The 16,818-nt window shown below is 49.6% G+C and overlaps 4 protein-coding genes across 4 annotated transcripts; 2 read left to right on the top strand and 2 right to left on the bottom strand.

The window, feature by feature from the left end:
• Positions 1-431: 431 nt before the first annotated feature.
• FOBCDRAFT_214333 (uncharacterized protein) lies at positions 432-1,396 on the top strand. Its single transcript, XM_059609378.1, has 2 exons — positions 432-763; positions 822-1,396. The coding sequence occupies exon 1, from the start codon at positions 488-490 to the stop codon at positions 713-715; it is 228 nt and encodes a 75-aa protein (XP_059466718.1). The 5' UTR covers positions 432-487; the 3' UTR covers positions 716-763; positions 822-1,396.
• Positions 1,397-3,932: 2,536 nt separating this feature from the next.
• On the bottom strand, positions 3,933-8,977 carry FOBCDRAFT_14190 (glycosyl transferase family 41-domain-containing protein). Its single transcript, XM_059608134.1, has 5 exons — positions 7,454-8,977; positions 7,185-7,392; positions 5,437-7,079; positions 4,764-5,373; positions 3,933-4,706 (listed from the first exon to the last, which is right to left on the bottom strand). Exons 1-5 carry the CDS (start codon positions 8,848-8,850, stop codon positions 4,071-4,073), a joined length of 4,494 nt encoding a protein of 1,497 aa, XP_059464088.1. The 5' UTR covers positions 8,851-8,977; the 3' UTR covers positions 3,933-4,070.
• A 1,839-nt stretch (positions 8,978-10,816) lies between these two features.
• FOBCDRAFT_256787 (uncharacterized protein) lies at positions 10,817-14,886 on the bottom strand. Its single transcript, XM_031172953.3, has 12 exons — positions 14,591-14,886; positions 14,412-14,542; positions 14,061-14,355; positions 13,528-14,004; positions 12,378-13,472; positions 12,132-12,331; positions 12,070-12,076; positions 11,937-12,024; positions 11,553-11,586; positions 11,379-11,499; positions 11,002-11,326; positions 10,817-10,951 (listed from the first exon to the last, which is right to left on the bottom strand). Exons 1-12 carry the CDS (start codon positions 14,681-14,683, stop codon positions 10,938-10,940), a joined length of 2,880 nt encoding a protein of 959 aa, XP_031049738.3. The 5' UTR covers positions 14,684-14,886; the 3' UTR covers positions 10,817-10,937.
• A 127-nt stretch (positions 14,887-15,013) lies between these two features.
• FOBCDRAFT_214341 (uncharacterized protein) lies at positions 15,014-16,518 on the top strand. The gene has a single exon (XM_031172956.3). It carries the CDS (start codon positions 15,186-15,188, stop codon positions 16,197-16,199), a length of 1,014 nt encoding a protein of 337 aa, XP_031049741.1. The 5' UTR covers positions 15,014-15,185; the 3' UTR covers positions 16,200-16,518.
• The last annotated feature ends 300 nt before the right edge of the window (positions 16,519-16,818 follow it).

The following is a 16,818-nucleotide window of genomic DNA, read 5'->3' on the forward strand; positions in this document are numbered from 1 at the left end:
GATCTAATCGAGGTCCCAAAGTGAAAGACTGTATGTCTAATAAAGTTCATCATTTGAAACATGTGTTCGTTGAGCAAAGCAGAATCAAGGAAATAAACATTTGGAAGCAAGTCTTTGACAGAATTCACGCTCCCGCTTGACTCATCTCTTGTAGAGCAGTGCCTCAAGCCCTAGGCTGTTCTCATGTCACTCACACTCACCTTGGACGCCCTGGAACTATCCTCTCGGGGCTGCCTTGTTGAAGCTACTGTGTAGTTCCTGACTTGAAAGGGCTTTTGGTCTGGGCTGGAAGCGGTTGTTTCTGACGAGTTCCTGATTGCAAATCAGATCAAGATCCGCCAAGGACTTACTTGCTTGTGCGGACCCATATCACCATCGTGGAATGGAAAATAAGGTCCAGAGCCACCACGTTGTTTGCAGTATTGTTGATCACGCAGAAGACAAGCCATTCTTTTTTGTTGGTGAGAACTACAGCCATGGCTACCTTATGCCAAAACACCTGCCACTGTTAGTCGGCGCGATAAGGTGCTTGAGTTTGACTCTCTCCAGGCAGCTGTTTTATTTACCAGTAAGCAGTTTGGGCTTTGTTGCCGCAGTCGTTTCCAAAAACCCTACAACTCGACGGCTTGCTCCACCGTTCACTGGTAAACGAACTCAACTGTCCTTGTTATCATGCCCTTCGCTTCGTTCATTGGATGAGTTCCCCCTCACCTGATCCCACTGGATCCAAAGAGGTGTCGAATATTCCTACAGGACGGCGGTACTGTTCAGTCGATTAACATAACGCTGGCTGTTGGTTGCGTAAGTGGGCGACGACTTACATCGTACAAGCCCGACGGGCTCAGCGTATCAGCTCGGCACCGTCTTCGTCCACTGGGCTGTTGTCAAGACAGTGGAGGTTATTGTTGGCTACTCTGCTCTGCTCTACAGAGTATCGACAGATATCGGCAGCCGCCCAGAGGTCTGCCCTCGGCCCAACTCACTCGGACCTTACCGTCTACTAAGCCACTGTAGTGTGCCCTCGATTTCAGCCTGTGACTGTCGCATCTGGTAAGTCACTCGTCTGTTAGAGTTTGATACACCTTCAAGTTCAACGCCGCTGGCTTGTATGATATTGTCATCCATTAGTCCGGGTTCACATCCCAACAGGCAGTCAGTCATTCAAGCTTCTGTTGTTGGGTCTGCATGAGTGACAGCTCAGTTGTCATCTAGGGGGACTTTGAAGTGGATAGAGGTAGATCGGAATAATTCCTTATTGATTCGAGTGCTGTGTCTATACGAATGATACCAGAAGGGGGGGAAACCTGCCCTTCTGGTCCATTACTGTATATTTATCGGCCTACCTGCTTCTCTCGGTTCAACCGCTTCGTGTTTGTATGCAGACAGGCAAGTTACGATAGTTTACTGATAGACTGAATAATGCTTGCTGTATGACATTATCAGGTTGTTGAATATGACGGTCACTGGGAATAGATAGTCTCTGTCTACTACGGATACGGATACTAGGAACATGGATTGATCGATTGACTACCTTACTGATTGAGATTCCACCACTGAGTCGTTTCAGAGCCAGGGTCACATACTTCACCGTCACCATCGCTACCAGCGTGTGCGCTGTGGGCCTGTTCGTCCTGTGCATTGACGGCCAGCGGAGTCTTGGGCGGCCAGGACCAGGGTATGAAGCAGGGCGATCATCGCCAACGGGTGGCTACTGTCAATGCCAAACCCAATGCTACAGTGCAGGTCTAGCTACGTACTGCCACGCTACAACCCTCTGGTTGGGATCTTCGGATTAACAGACGGATCCAATGCCATGTGTAGTCAGCAGGGTCAAGGGTGCGCTACCAAGACTACTGTACCTACCGGCCGATCTTCTGCTCGGGCTTCTTTGTAAGGTAGGTAATCTGTTTGATTGTCCCTCGGGCGGACCTTTTGATTTTTGGCAGTGCACCTCCGAACCTGTTCGGCCCAAAAAGATAAACCATTCTGAGTGTCTTGCTTCACTCAGTAACAAACCCTACTAGATAAACCCTCTCGACTGATGAGTGTATATACTTTCGAAAATGCGCAGGCTTGCCCGTAATACACGGCAGTCCATCAACTTTCTCACTTACTCTTGAACAGGACATTACACAAGCATTACTCAGACTCAATCAAGGACGGACGAGTGCGAGATTTCCATCCCTGATTTCGTTAATCCCAACCCAACCCAGTCAAGACGAGACCAGACCAGACCAGACCACATAAGAAAGCGGCGGTGACCTTCCAAGCCCTGACTCGACTGTCCGACTACCGTTGCAATGGATGGAGAAATAAGATTGCTGCATCCAAATGCAGAGTGATCGATGGATGGATGGGCACTTTCCTGGACAACCGAATAATATCTAGACCCTGGCCCGTCACGGTCATCATCTTGTTCCTCTACTAGTCCTCTAGTTAGTTCTTTGTTCTAATTAACTTCTCCCTAACTAATGTGCGTTACAGCCCGTTCGTCCACGTTTGATCAGGTGCGGAGAATGCTAACGCGCCCAGGTCTGAACGAGCAGGGGTTGGGTAAAGGACGATGGGGTCATAGCGACGCTGCAGTTTGCACCAACCATTCTCCCATTGGAAACGAAACGAAACGAAACAAAAACGGGCGGGCAAGCGGGCTCGTCTAAAATCTAAATGAAAAGATTGTCCAGGGCCAAGGCGTCTGCCGAGATCAGATCAGACCACGCGTTGGATCACTCACAGACAACACATGCCATGGCCATGGTCATACTATACGCATGGGAGAGATCCTGGAGGCATCATATGTCTTGACTGACTGAGAGCTCCTGGACTGCGTTTAGTATATACTATTCTTGCGAGCAGAGGCAGATAGGCCCATTGGGGCCCGCCAGCTTGGGCTCTGCGTGAAAGGATCTTCATGTCAATCAAGGTATGGTTACATCACGGCTGTCACTATTGAATCCACAATGCGCTGGTGCACTCTGCAGCCTCCTTTGGCATCTATCTACAGTATCTGTTCCGTATTATGTGCTGTGCTGTATGTAGAACAAACCTTCACCATGGCCTAGCTAGCAAAGCAACAGGAGCTGCCCTTTGGTGAATGCTACTTTAAATATTCCATGAATGACCTACCTCTTGACCGAATGAGGGAGGCTCCGATGGGCAGATGACGATATTGGCAATAGTCAGTCTATCCCCGCCCGGACGTTGATGGAGCCCCTAATCCAAGCTCCATTCGACACCGGCCACTAAAAACGAAAAACGTTGTGGCGTCAGGCCTCCCTTCAGCGTCCAAACCCTTCTTGGATCGCGCCAAGCGAAACAGACAACGGCTTTTCAGCTCGGCTCAGCTGGCTTCTCAGTTGACGTCTGCATCACCCAATGAAACCATTCCTTTCCCCTGTCTTGTTGTCCAGCTCCCTGCTGCTTACCCTGACCTCAGCTGGGGATATGGTCACATCATTTTCCTCTTGCGGATGATCTGCTCCAGAACCAGCCGCATCCGGAGTCTTTTCAACTTTTCAAGCGCCATCCATCCATCCCTTATTATCATGCATGTCAACCCACCCACCCTACACCACGCAAAGTATTTGTCTACCCTGGATGGATGCTTCCATTTAGCTGCTTCTTCTTGACAGAACACAGTAATGTCATCGTAAGGGTTCTTTTTATTGGAGCGCAGTGAATAACGAAGACACAATATAAAGTGCCATTCTCCCCCATGTTTCTTGCGATTCTACAAATATATAGTGGATTAGTGTAATTGTCGACCTGTCTGTCTGTCAGGAGATGGTAATGCATCGACTCGATGAACTGGTACTCCCAGAGGATATGTCTGGAACTCAAACCCCGTTTGCTGCGAATGAGAGAGAACTACCCATCTGCGACGTCAAAATAGCAAGGAAAACATCCCCCCAACGCCATCCTGAGATATACCTCAATAGCATGTTCCGGCTTACCCATACGCCTCATTTACACATTTAATACCCTTGACCTTTGTTAGATCCTCGAGTATGTATATATACCTTTCCGTCCAATATCCGCCAACACTGTGAGTTGCCTCGCTCCTCGTCCATTCATAAATAAATGTCGCCGCCTTCGCCAGCAACCCATCGTTGCCACGCTTGCTCATAGGCTGTTTCAACGTCATTCACCCAACGCTTCGTGTCGAAGAGCCCGCAGTGCCATTTGCTTTCCCACAACAACTTGCGTATATCTGCCAAGCGGCCATCACCCTGACCATAGCCGTCCGCTGACATGGTGTAGCTGAGGCCGGTGGCGAGTTCAACCGCGCGTTGCTCGTACTCTTCTTCACTCACGGCAATCAGTTCTGCTGCAGCCTCTTGGCCTTCGTTTGATTTAGGTAGAGCGCCCTTCAAGATTGATGCGGCCATGCGAGAGCACATCTTGTATGGGTATCGAGGAAGCGTGAGTAGGGGTGTGCTTGACCAGAGAACATCTGCCGCTGTTGTATGGGCGTTGCACTCAGGGGTGTCGAGAAACAGGTCACACACACGAGCCCTCGAGATATGCTGACTCTTTGGCGCAACATCCGTGAAGATCAGACGACTGGCCACTTCTTCACCAGCCCAGGCCTTAGCAGTTCGCCGCAGATTGGCTTCCCCGAGCTCCGGAAATCGAAGTAGCCATATCACTGCCTTTGGCACCTGTGCCAGGATTCTTAGCCATGTTCTAAAGGTTGTAGGCTCGATCTGGTCGAGGTCAGTTAGTGAAACTCCGGTAAAGAGCTGAATGAGCGACGGACGTACCTTGTATAACTGATTGAAGTTGCCCATGATGATAGTGTCATCACTCAAAGCAGGGAAAAGCTCCTTTCGCATCTTCCAGCGACGCCTCTGCTCTTGTTCCCAAGTAACCGATCGTTCACTCGCATCGCATGACTGAGCATGATCGCAACAGAAGAAAGTATCTCGGCAATATATGATATTTTCCGAGTACATCCAGTCCTCCTCCTCGCCCTCCGTATCGTCCTTGAAAACATCGGTGATCTTGAAGTTTCCACGCCAGGGCCGTAGGGTCTCTGGTGGAATGGCTGTGCTATCGGCCAGAATGTAATCGCACCACTCAGCACCCAGAGTCCCGGCAAAGCCCATGAAAGACATCTGGACCGGTGCAGGTCGTGCAGCAAAAATTTCGTTGCGTGCCCCTCTTGTATAGCCGTTGAGGTTGACAAGTATATGAATCTCGTCCTTGATGATTTGTTCTACCAGTTTGTCTGCGGGCCAGCTGCTGACGTCACGAAAAACAGGAGCCTCTCTTTCGATCTGCTGTCGGTGGACAGATCGGTCGCTTGCAGTTATAGCATAGCAAATGGCGCGTGCCCGACTGGGATTGTGGAATCCAAATACTGATTGCATTCTAAATTTCGATTCACGCGCTATTAGAGACTCGGAAACACACTCAAGAGACGGGGGATCTTACAGGTGAGCCAGGGGGTGATTGTTAAAGTCCGACGATACGTATCCTATGTTAAGGTTTGGGTTAGGGGGAGGCGGTGGGGGATAGACTGTGGAAGGGAGCCATGGCAACCGTAGTGTTGAACAAGATATTCGAATGCCATTGCGCTGTGAAATTACTCGAATGTCCTTTGCTGATAGGGGGCATGTGAAAGTGTGGAAGGGTAGGACGGTTGGTGCTGAAGGAACGCTGAGTCCGCTGGGTAATCGAAGCCGAGTGTACTGGGTATGTGCTTGACTGCCAGAGACGTGCTGATCCTGATACCATTTCCATTGCGTCGCACGAGCTACACGCTCTATCAAACGTATCACGCGGGAGCCCTCCCATGGTTTGTTGCTCCATCCCCTAAGAGCTTGCTCAGGGTCGAACGATGTGACCAGGCCCAGGTCCTTAATCTGCCGCGCAAATGAGGCGATTTTCTTCTCATCGAGAACCCCCTGACCCCAATGTGATGCGTCACTCAACTGGCGATTGATAATTCGTACGACACGCCTGACGAGGCCGCTGTCATGCCCGAAAGAACGGGCATCAATGAGCAGACCTTTGTCATCAACGTGCCATCGATCATATTTCCCGGCCTTCAGGATGACCCCACCGCGACCTCTCCAGTCACAAACAGAGTTGAGAGCTGTAGAAAGACCACATACGGCTTCGGCAAATTCGGGGTTGGAGCTCACAGCGCGTTTGTAATACGTTATTGCATCGTTGATGCGTCCCCTGTCCTTGACAGCATTGGCGAGGTTTGTCAAGGCGATATCAAAAGTCCCATCGCACGCCACGGCCTGTTCATACATTTGTATCGCAAGATCCAACTGTCCAATGTCCTTGAGCAGACTTCCCAAGTTGGTGTGTAAATGGACATGCTTGGGATCCAGGCGTAGGCCATAGTGATAGTACGCCAAAGCCAAAGCCAGACCGCTGCCTGGCACAATGCCGGGAATGCTCGAATGGGCAGGCACATCAACATTCGGGGTTGGGGGATTTGATGCTATCTGTTGAACACCGGCGAGGAGAATGCCGACATTGTTAGCCGTGGAAGGGCTTTCCTGAAGGGAAAGCGATAGATAGTAAAGGGCCAGGATATCTTCGACCCCAGAAGGGCGTCGCAGAATGTTCGGGAGTCCTTGCCCGCTTGACAAGGAATCTTGGAATATCTTAGCCAACGATAACAGCGAATTGCTCGTAGTCTGCACAGCAGCTCGCTTGGTTGAGCCTTCAGCCACATGCTGCAGTCCCGGTAGAGAACCGGTGCCACCGAAGACGAGCTGTGCAGTATGACGAGCCCGTTCAGGAGGGAGTAATAAGGGCCGAGTACCGTGCCTAGCGTTCCTATGCGAGACTGGAGTTTCTGTTGGCGATAAGGCAGCCTGGATTCGACGAACGAGATCCTGTATACTAGTCATTTGGCGACCTACGCTGATCAACACGGCCTCTTCAAAAGCCTCTGATGCTCTGTTTACATCTTTAAGACTGTATAGCATGGTTCCCTTTGCATGTATGAGAGCTAGAACACGCCCATTCTCTTTCCCATGAATAGCATAGCCACTGGATGCGAAACCAGGAGGTTTCACTAGTTGGTCGTGAGGTCCGGCTTGCTGATTCTGTGCCTGTTTCATGTCAGTATTCCCACAATACAGGCGCTATGCACCCTGCCAAGGCCTATAGTAAATAGCATGCTGGCTACTGCCAATCATTTCTAATGGGTTACATACCGGCGATACCCTTAGAGCGCGTTGAACGTGGTCGATGATCTCGACGGCCTCTTTGCTGCGCTTTTTGTAAAGAAGTCCAACAAGATGTTCAACAGCTTCTAAGTAACTAGGCTGCACTTCCACAGCTCTGATCCAGTGTTTCTCGGCCTCGTCTTGGCGGCCGAGACAGTAAAGAGTGGCGGCTTTATTCGTAATTGCCTCGACATGACTGCGAAAGAGTCAGAACAATGAACAGCCACTTGACAGTTCACGTGGGAGAAGAGTTTTACCTCGAGTCAAGGGCGGTAATTCTCGAGAACCATTCCAATGCCTCTTGATATTGATCTAGACCATAGTGCAAACATCCCCCTAGCATTATCCCATCGATCCAGCTCCAGGTACTCTGTTCGCAAAGACTGCTGAGCATATCTAAAATAGACTTTGCTGCCGCGAAAAGTGTTGAATTACCCGTGGAGGAATAACTGTTATACGGCCCCTGAAAGTAGGGTACGACATGTCCCCTTGACTGGAAGTCTTGGTACGAATCATTCTCAGAGGAGCTCTTGAATAATGTAGTATCTTGTCCAATTGCGGCTTCAGATATTCTCAAGGACGGTTTCGGAGGTTTAGGGTAAACAAGAAGCCTGGGGGACGTGTTGTGGCCTGCTGCTCCTTTGGAAGTCTGCGGTTTCCGGATAGTTTGCGCGTACGCCAGCAGATCAACGTAGACCCTGTGCGCCTGTAACAATACTTTCTCTCTGAAACCTTGTTGACTGCTCATATGAGGTGGCCGAAGATATGACTGTGTGTACATGCCCGAATCGAATCCAGGATGATGCTGAGTTTCCGAATCAAAACCTGAAGCAAAGGAAGAACGACGTGCGAGATCAGAACCACAATGCTGCTGGAAAGAGCGCAAGTCCTGCGGCTGAACGTGCCTTGCTGAGACAAGGCCAGGTCGGCCATGATAGTTCCATGGAGTATGCATGCCTGGCTGACCAAAAGGCAGCGATTCGTTCATGACTATAGGGGGTGGGCAAAATGCCCTGACATTGTACTCGTGAGCTCGTATTATTGGTTGGTAAAGATTAGGGAATACCCCCGGCGCTTCAGGCTGGCCTTGAGGAATGTATTGGCCTTCGGCTTGATGAAGGCCATAATGATTAGTGGGAAGTGCACCATGATGTAATGCCGTATCGCTCCCATAAGCCCAAGTGGAAGATCCAGGACGGGCTTGCAGGTCATCGCTGAGACCTGTATTGCCGACTGAGGATGGACGGCGGTAGTCGATGCCCCCGTTGTAATGAGATTGGCGTATTGGAGGGCCCGTCAGGGGAAATGCCGTAGCAGTCGCTGATCGAGGTAGAACTAAATGTTTTGAAGGCGGGGGACCATGCGAGAAAAACGACGGCGAGCCGTCATATCCGGCATCGACAGTACCGTTTGGTGTCTTTCGTCGTAAATGATGCTCTTGGCGTGGCGGATAAAGAGCTGAGCCGTACGGGATAGTGTGCCGGTGAGGTCGAGAGGTGCGAATCGCGAATGGCTGCTGATACGGCGCTGGGACATTGCGAGGGTGATGGTCGTTGAAAGTGGCGGCGTCGTTATTTGGGAACGTTGAGAGGGTATCGAGATTCGACTGCGGCGGCGTCACCGCGTGAGGGGACATTTGAAGGAGAGGTAACATGACAACGGGGTATATTGGCGATGAAACAAAACTGACTGAAAACGCAGGACAAAAGACACTGATGGAAATCTGTATGTCATGGCCTGTTGGTTAAAGGGCATGGCTGGTGGCTGCGCTTGATATTGAAGTGTCGAGTTGATTGCTGACAAGCATCTGGGCGAGTTAGAAAGGCGAGTGTAGCGCCAGCGACACACCAGAGAGCCAGAAACTTAAAGCTGTTGCGAGAGAGCCTTGCGCTGTCTTGAAGCCAGCAGAATGGCCTTTGTGTTGGTGAGTGAGAGAAAGAGAGAGGGTCAGGCGTTTCTAGGCGACTCTGTAAAGCAGTGTCTATCGATTATATCGCAGAGGGACCGAATATCAAGTCGCACGGGAAATCACTATCGCGTTCATCGTCTCACAAAAGAGTTTCTGTTTGCAGTGACAGGGAATCAGAGTCTGATGACAGCCCCAGACCCCTAGATATCGGCCAAGTGAATGCTGAAGGAGGCTTTCAAGTCAATACAAGCAGAACAAGCAGTTGACAAGAGAGCTGTATCGGTAGTGGAGGTACTAGGTTAGGTAAGTATGGGCACGTTTGTTGCTCGACAGGCAGTTAGCGCCAGGTTCAATGGAGCAAGGTGGTTAGTGGAGAACCTGTGACGGCCGGGGGGGGGCGGCAGGGCGTCCCACATTGGGGCGGGAGAGACGGAGTCACAAAGGCACCTCACCTCAAACTTTGACAGCACTTTGCCTGTGATGCCCCTCAAGGCATGGATGGAAGGTGAGGGAAGAAAACTTAGGACCTTTATCCTAAGTGATAAAAATAACTAATCTCAAGGAGTCCTAAATCTACACTAAAGCTACCTAAATATTTTTATCACTTAGCATAGAGGTCCTAAGTTTTCTTGCTCCCCGAGGCCCCTCTTCCGGCTTGTGCCATAAGCGCGGACAGACCATTTCCCTTCCAACCATCCACACTCATGCTTACACTGCCCACTTCCCCAACCAACGACAACTCGAACCCCAGATAAAGATTGCGTCAATTTAGTATTTGGCACAGATAAACAACTCGGCGCAGAGCGGAAAGAAGTATGGGCCAAGTCAAGTATTTGTAAATTGAAACATTGAGTCCATACCAAGCCAGCATTGCTCCTTGTTGAGCTGCATGTCATGTACCTAAGGTATGTAATGTACATACAGGGGCCCTGCGCCATGAGGTTGCTGCAGCATGTCCTGATAGTCATTGGATCCATCCATCATCCATGCCAGCATAAGGCGTTGGAAATGGGGCCTCTGATCCCACCCATGCCCATGGATGCGAGTGATATGATATATGAATACCCTCAGATACGACAAGACTATTGAGGATATCGCCTATCGTACCACATCTCTGGTATACTTGCCGCAGGTGGATAGAGTCTCGGCATTTTATCCATTCAACTCAACTGGGTCCTTCTCCCAACCCTGAAGATTCCGCAGAGCTTGAGATCGTCTCGTAAGCAAGCAGATCAGACTGAAAAGTTGTGCTGCTTCAAAAGATGTATGATTGGAACCTTGGTGAACTTCATGGAAAACTGGCACTTTCAATGGTGGAAACGATGTAATGCATGATATGCCATGAAAACGTTTGTGGTTACTACAAATACGATTCGATTCAAATTCTTTGCGATTAGCTTAGCTAGATGGTATATTTCTCAATGCCTTGTTCTACCTATTTGAGGGGATACCGTGAGGGAGAGCTTGTGCAGTCCACTAGGGTAGCAGGAGGATGTTCTCGAAAGAAAGAGAAGGAAATTTGATTGAAAGTACTGCAACTCTACATCGGGAATTTTTGTATCATGTGGCCATGATGATGGACCGCTACATCCACAAGAGCTTTATCGCTAGTATGTCGCGGTGAGTATTGGGCCAAGGTTTCTCTTCCTTGCACAAAAATAGAAATAAACCACGGGGCATGATGGTAGATTTCAGAGTGAGTCAAGGGTTCACAAGTTCGAAGAATATCACAAGGACTGGACGGAAATGATTTGTCATGCTGCCATCGATCAATGAGTCTATTTTTTGTTTCTCATACTGGTGGGATTTTTGAACAGGGCGTGAGAAAACATTTACTCCTCAGGGACTATCACATGTTAGCGTAAAGAAATTTCAAGCAGAGGGTTCATGACTTACTGTCAATGTCTCCGCTGTCAATGGCCTCGATAATAGCCTGGGGAGGCTTGCCGTCGACCTGGCAGCCAACACTGTAGGCGGTTCCGAGAATCTCCTTGACAGTACCAGAGAGCTCCTTGGCGAAAGACTTGTATCGCATGGTGCGGGCGATCTCGATGATCTCGTCAAGGCTGACAGACTTGTTGTGCTTGATGTTCTTCTCCTTCTTGCGATCACGAGGAGGCTCCTTGAGAGCCTTGATGATCAAGGAGGAAGCGGTGGGCACAACCGACACGGCGGCCTGACGGTTCTGGATGGTGAGCTTGACAGTCACGCGCAAGCCTTTCTGAACACAATTGTTAGCATACTCTAATGTGCAATGGGATTGAATGCCATACCCAGTCGCCAGTGGCCTTGGCAATGTCTTCTCCGACCTTCTTGGGGGAGAGACCCAGAGGACCGATCTTGGGAGCAAGAGCAGAGGAGGCACCGACCTCACCACCAGTGGCGCGGAGGTGGCTACAATATGTCAGCTTCAATGTGTCCAAGAACTGCGATTGGAATCTACCTACATCACCTTGACCTCATTGGGATCGAACTTGGGAGCTGTTCATCGTGTAAGCAGGAAAATCGTGCCTGATATTCAGGAGGGAGACGAACGCATTTTTGTGTCGTGAAAGTCGGCAGAGGCTCGAGGTTTGCGTGCCGGAAGTAAGGAACAGGCAGGTAGATCGAAAAGAAAACTTGAAGTTGTCGCGAAATATCAAAACTAAAAATGCAAGGTGTGGGCCCCACCATTTGGACCTGCCCTAAGCACAATCTGCTGAGTCAGCGAGTATCACGTGCTATCATCATTCGCTCCCCCAGAAGCATCACAACGCACCGAGGCACCTAAGGTTATAGATCTGCGAAGGGCTGGCCTCGAATTTTGATTATTATAATGTCTCTTAACTAACAACATGGGCTTATGAGAACTGCGTCGTCACTATCTACGCCCCATCGTAAGACTTGATTTTCCATTGACTTCTTGAGATGGCAGTACGTCTGCGATAAACTCGTTTGTTGGCCACCTCAATTAGTACCGCTCACAGCAAGCCTAGAAAGTTTGTTAGCTCAACTCGATATGGGCAACATACGGGGTTCAGACTTACTTCATCAAGTGGTCCATGAAGGTCTGCAGAGATACGTCGTCTGTGAAAATTGTCTGAGCAGTGGTGGCTCCTACACCACCATATGGGCCAGTGGTGTGTGTAGTAGATGGGTTGAGCTTGGACAGGAGGAATCGAGCCTGAGAACCACCGGCATCGCAAACAATAAATCGAGGAAGAGGAAAGCGGTCAGTGATGAGATCCTGGACGGGTTAGTAACAGATTGAGAGTGGCTGAGGGTGAACTTACGCGAGCATCCTCCTTGGGTTGTTCCAACAAACCAGCAAAGTTCTCATAACCTTCTTGATCTTGGTAACCAGCCTTTCTCCATTCAGCAATTGTTTCACCGTGGAAGATGAGAATGTGGAAGAAAGTATCGAGAAGCAGGATGTGAGTTGGTTGGATAGAGGCAGAGTCCAAAAGAACTGGCTGGCCGCCATCCTGGTCGAAGGTATAGGAGTCCAGGGTTGGCTGAATCATCACGAGTGAGTTGCTGACATCTTCATGGTTGAGCACGTGACGGTAGAAGGCTGTTTCATCAGGAGAGTTGTTGAAAACCTGCAGGAACTGGCTTCGTCTGAGATGGAACATGAACTGGGGGTATAACGTGAAGTTCTTCTCCAGTCGGAAGGATGAAGGATCATCTTTCCTGTAGTCCGCGAATCTGGAGCAGAGACGAATCAACATCCTGTCAACCCAGCGTAGGACATCAGGGCCATCATCGACCTCGGCCTTGAACACAGCAATTCGTGACATAAGGACAGCGGCGGCCTCTTGGTCGAAGGACTGCGCGATTGCTGGGTCCCCAGCAGGGCTACTCAGGTTGCGGGCGACAGTCGTGACGCGGAGGTGGAACTGGCCCGATGAGTGCTGATAGTACGTCAGGAACTGCATCATGCCCTTCTGCGGTGCTTGTTGATGTGTGGCAGGACCTTGACCGGCAATCTCAAAGTAGATTCCGTAGCTCGATTTGGGGTCGATACCGCACATCTTCCAAGAACATGTGTTGCCAATTCCACATTCAGTCTCGCCCACAGAGATCGACTTCTTGTTGAGAGAGACTGCGTGTCCAATGAGACCTGTGACCTTCAGTTCCTTTGTGGTCAGAACTTCCAACACTGCGTTGAAACCCATGAGTAGATTATCATCGCCATCCTTCTCAAAGATTCGCACAAAAGATTGTTTGAACATAGAAGAAGTGAAGCTATCAGTCAAAATCATATGACCACCGGTTGAATTGCATAAGCCCTTCATTTCAAGGAGACCGACCTGATCCAGACAACCAGCAAAAATGTCAATGATGTGACCATTGTGTGCTGTTCGTTTGGCCAAGTTTTCGTAAAACTATGATGAGACCATCAGAATGAGTTCAAAAGAGTGGAAGTGCTGAATGACACACCTTCAGAGCCTTTTTGTAATACTTAACGTTGTCTCGATCAATATCATGGTGGGATCGAATAGGCTCTCTCAACTCGGGTCCCACGACCATGCCAGGGCCTTCAGTAGCAGGGCCTCCGGCAAATAGCATGATGCGCCCACCTGCATTCTGGAAAGATGACTCCAAAAGACCGACGGCAACGCTGAGGGCGACTCCGGTGCATCGAAGGTTACGTCTGTCATTCGCAACTGGCCAGGGGTCCTTTTGAAGGGATTCGAGAGCCTTGGTCAGCTGGAACTCGGCCTGCTGGACAGGGAGGAGGAAGCGAGATGCCGGGCCGGCAGGGAATGGGCGACCAGGCTGAGGTTGCATGCCGGGTCGTACGCCAGAGGATGACAGACCAAGCATCTCCTGGACTTGTTTCGCAGCATATTCCTTGCTGCCTCGGAAAACATAGGACTTGGCGCATTCCTCGTAGCCAATCTCGTGGACATGAGCCTATACAGGTATTAGTGGCATAACATCTTAATGGGGGAGAAAAATGTATGGTATACCATTGTGCCATAAGTGATGAGACCAACAAGAGCGTTCTCGGGAAGCAGACTCAAACTCATCACAAGCGATTCTTTCAAAGAGGCGAGGCTGTCAGCCTCCTGGCACATATCGACGACATAGAGGAAGATCGGGGGCGCAGGCGCAGGTCGGGAGAGGCGATATTCTATTGTGGTATTCGCAGGATGAAGTTCGGGGGGGATAGCGTTTGCAGTAATGTCCTTGTAGTGCGGTGGAAGCTGATTTCTTGAAAGGCAGAAAGGGCAGATCCAAACTCTGGCACGAACATCGACTTGACTTCAGTACCAGGTCAGCAAATGAAACTAGAGCAACCGTTTAGAAGGGCATCATACCAGAACGGGTTCAATACAGAGCGACAGGGCTGTTTGCATGTAACAGGCTCGAAATGGAGGAGAGGAGTATCGGGCTTCTCCTTTAACGGGGTATAGAGAGCGCCAATGGGCACGACGAGTCTAGAGGCTTCCTGTATAATGTGAGCTCAAGATTGAGCGCCATGTAGCTGTAAACATACCATACGGGAGCTGGGAAACACATTCCAGCTCAGACGGACACCATCACGGTCCTCGACCTCGCTCCATTGCTCCTTGAGCGTCTCGTAATCCATGGTCGGGGTTGGCTAAATAGCAGGCGCTGAGTGGGACGTTGAAGAAGAAGTTATTATAGGAATTGAAGGTATAAGGTGAGTATGCCAGTTGGGTTGCCCTGCAGAAGAAATGCAGATGTTGGACGCTGAGATAGCAACCAAGGCTAGGGATGGAGCTATGTGTTCACAACGAGACTCAGGCTCTGGCCAGGTTGATTGACGACCTTACTTAGTGGGGCAAGGCTGAGAAGTGGCGCTCGACGCCCCGATAGATACTACTATGTATACGTTATTTAGGCAGGCAAGAACCATATAAGTTTACCTAAGGTAGGTATGACTTCCAAAGTAATACGGGGTAACTTTTAATTATTCTCAAATATTCTATAAGAATATTATTATTTTTCAAATTTACTGTCCAAAGTTAATCAAAATATTCCATACATCTTCACTTACCTTAAGAATTACATTTACAGCCTACTAACTAATCTCTCTTATCTTTAATCTTCTTGCCTACCTACTACACATGGAAAAGTCCGCAGCAGTCACCGAGCCTGAGCCATCGTCGCCCATCGCAGTCTTGACTGGTGAGACTCCAGAGCATCATGTAACACTACCACCTTATTCTGGGCCTTCTATCCCATCAAGCGCTGTTTCCGCTCCGGCTTCACAAGCCATAGCAGCCCATAAAGGCCCAGCACGCTTTCCTGGACTACCGCGAGTTGATTACCGTCTTTACTCTCCACCTCTCTTCAAACTCTCCAACGACTATAAGACTCTCTCATCACGTGCGGAATATTTATCGGCCAAGCCTGAGGCGCTTATCGCTCTCATCCGCGCACAAGCCTCGGTGCCTCCCAAGCCCCAGATTCACATTCGAGGGAGTCGGGGGCGCAAAGTCGACTTTGACATCAAACTTAACCTTATGAGCCTACTAGTCCCGGATGATGATAACCAGCGTCTAGACTATCTTCGATGTGTTGGCGATGGGGAGCTAGCTTACCGTGGAGGTCTCAAACCTGATGCCCTTCCCGAAGTCGGCGATGCTGGGTTGGATGAATGGTGCCGCCGTTTCGTTCAGGATCCTGCTTCTGTCAAACTCTTTACGCTTGAACGAGTGGTCACAAATCTCGATACAGCATGGCTTGAAGGGCAGTTCCGCAGCCTCGTGGCAGCACTCAACTACCGTGGCGTAGTTGATGTCAGCTTCGTGGTTACCCATAGCCGTGTCGTGATACAGAACCCGGACAAAGTCAATCAGTTCTTCACTAGTGTGACCAGCCTGTTCTCTGGCAAGCACAAATACGAAGTGGTCAAAGCCGTCTGGCCATTTGCTACAGCGAAGAACGGGGAGCCTGACAGAAGGTGTATTGTTCAGAGTGAGGAAACTTGGTGGAGAGAGTGGAGGGATCCAATCAAGTATGCTATCTCACAGAAGCGTCACGGTTGGGTCACAGTTGAAGACAAGCTTGAAGCTCTAATGGAAGGCAAGGGGCATGAAACAGGAATTATTGATTGGGGCCCGGAGAACATGGGGTAATGTGCTATTACGGAATCTCAATGAGGTGTTCGTCAAGTGAACGGCCAACTGCTCCAAGGGCTACAGCATTGGCCCTTTTTATTGTTATAGTATTTTAACATACGGTATTAAGTGACTAATAGCCAATGACAAATACAACCCTGGTGATATAGTGCCTTTTACTTGCTATCAAGGGGAGGCAACAAAACTTGGGACCTCTATCCTAAGTGACAAAAAGCAGTAGGTAAACTTAGCATAATTTAGTGTAGATTTAGGGGATCTTAGACTAAATATTTTTAGCACCTTGATTCAATGTCAGAAGTTTCCTTGCGCCCCGGGGGCTATCAACCTAAGCAAGCTCCATAGCCAGCTGAAGATGTCTCTAGTTCGATATTCTTAATACTCACACAAAACTAACAGTGAGTCACACCGCAGGCTTGCTCCGCCACGGGCCAGTTTGAACTTGATGATCCCAGAGTAGCAATGACAGACAGGCCGCAAATTGCCTGAAGTTTATGAGTCAGTGGCCATATATCTCTGTATTACCTGTCAGCCTTGCGAAGGGAAAATGAAGCATTAAAGAAGTGAGGTAAGCCTTCTTTTTGTTGGCAACTTCAAACAATACGCAAGACGACCCCTC

The sequence above is a fragment of the Fusarium oxysporum genome, chromosome II (genome assembly GCF_013085055.1).
Source record: "Fusarium oxysporum Fo47 chromosome II, complete sequence".
NCBI classification, from domain to species: domain Eukaryota; kingdom Fungi; phylum Ascomycota; class Sordariomycetes; order Hypocreales; family Nectriaceae; genus Fusarium; species Fusarium oxysporum.

What these genes read in the sequence shown, in the direction of transcription:
- FOBCDRAFT_256787 (XM_031172953.3), bottom strand. Translation starts at nt 14,683, where the DNA reads ATGGATTACGAGACGCTCAAGGAGCAATGGAGCGAGGTCGAGGACCGT. An exon ending in AGTTCTCATAAGCCCATGTT is followed by an intron (nt 11,587 to 11,936) that starts GTTAGTTAAGAG and finishes CACGATGAACAG; the next exon opens with CTCCCAAGTTCGATCCCAAT. An exon ending in CCCAATGAGGTCAAGGTGAT is followed by an intron (nt 11,500 to 11,552) that starts GTAGGTAGATTC and finishes GACATATTGTAG; the next exon opens with CCACCTCCGCGCCACTGGTG.
- FOBCDRAFT_214333 (XM_059609378.1), top strand. Translation starts at nt 488, where the DNA reads ATGCCAAAACACCTGCCACTGTTAGTCGGCGCGATAAGGTGCTTGAGT.
- FOBCDRAFT_14190 (XM_059608134.1), bottom strand. Translation starts at nt 8,850, where the DNA reads ATGTTACCTCTCCTTCAAATGTCCCCTCACGCGGTGACGCCGCCGCAG. An exon ending in ATTACCGCCCTTGACTCGAG is followed by an intron (nt 7,393 to 7,453) that starts GTAAAACTCTTC and finishes ACTCTTTCGCAG; the next exon opens with TCATGTCGAGGCAATTACGA. An exon ending in AATCACCCCCTGGCTCACCT is followed by an intron (nt 5,374 to 5,436) that starts GTAAGATCCCCC and finishes ATCGAAATTTAG; the next exon opens with AATGCAATCAGTATTTGGAT.
- FOBCDRAFT_214341 (XM_031172956.3), top strand. Translation starts at nt 15,186, where the DNA reads ATGGAAAAGTCCGCAGCAGTCACCGAGCCTGAGCCATCGTCGCCCATC.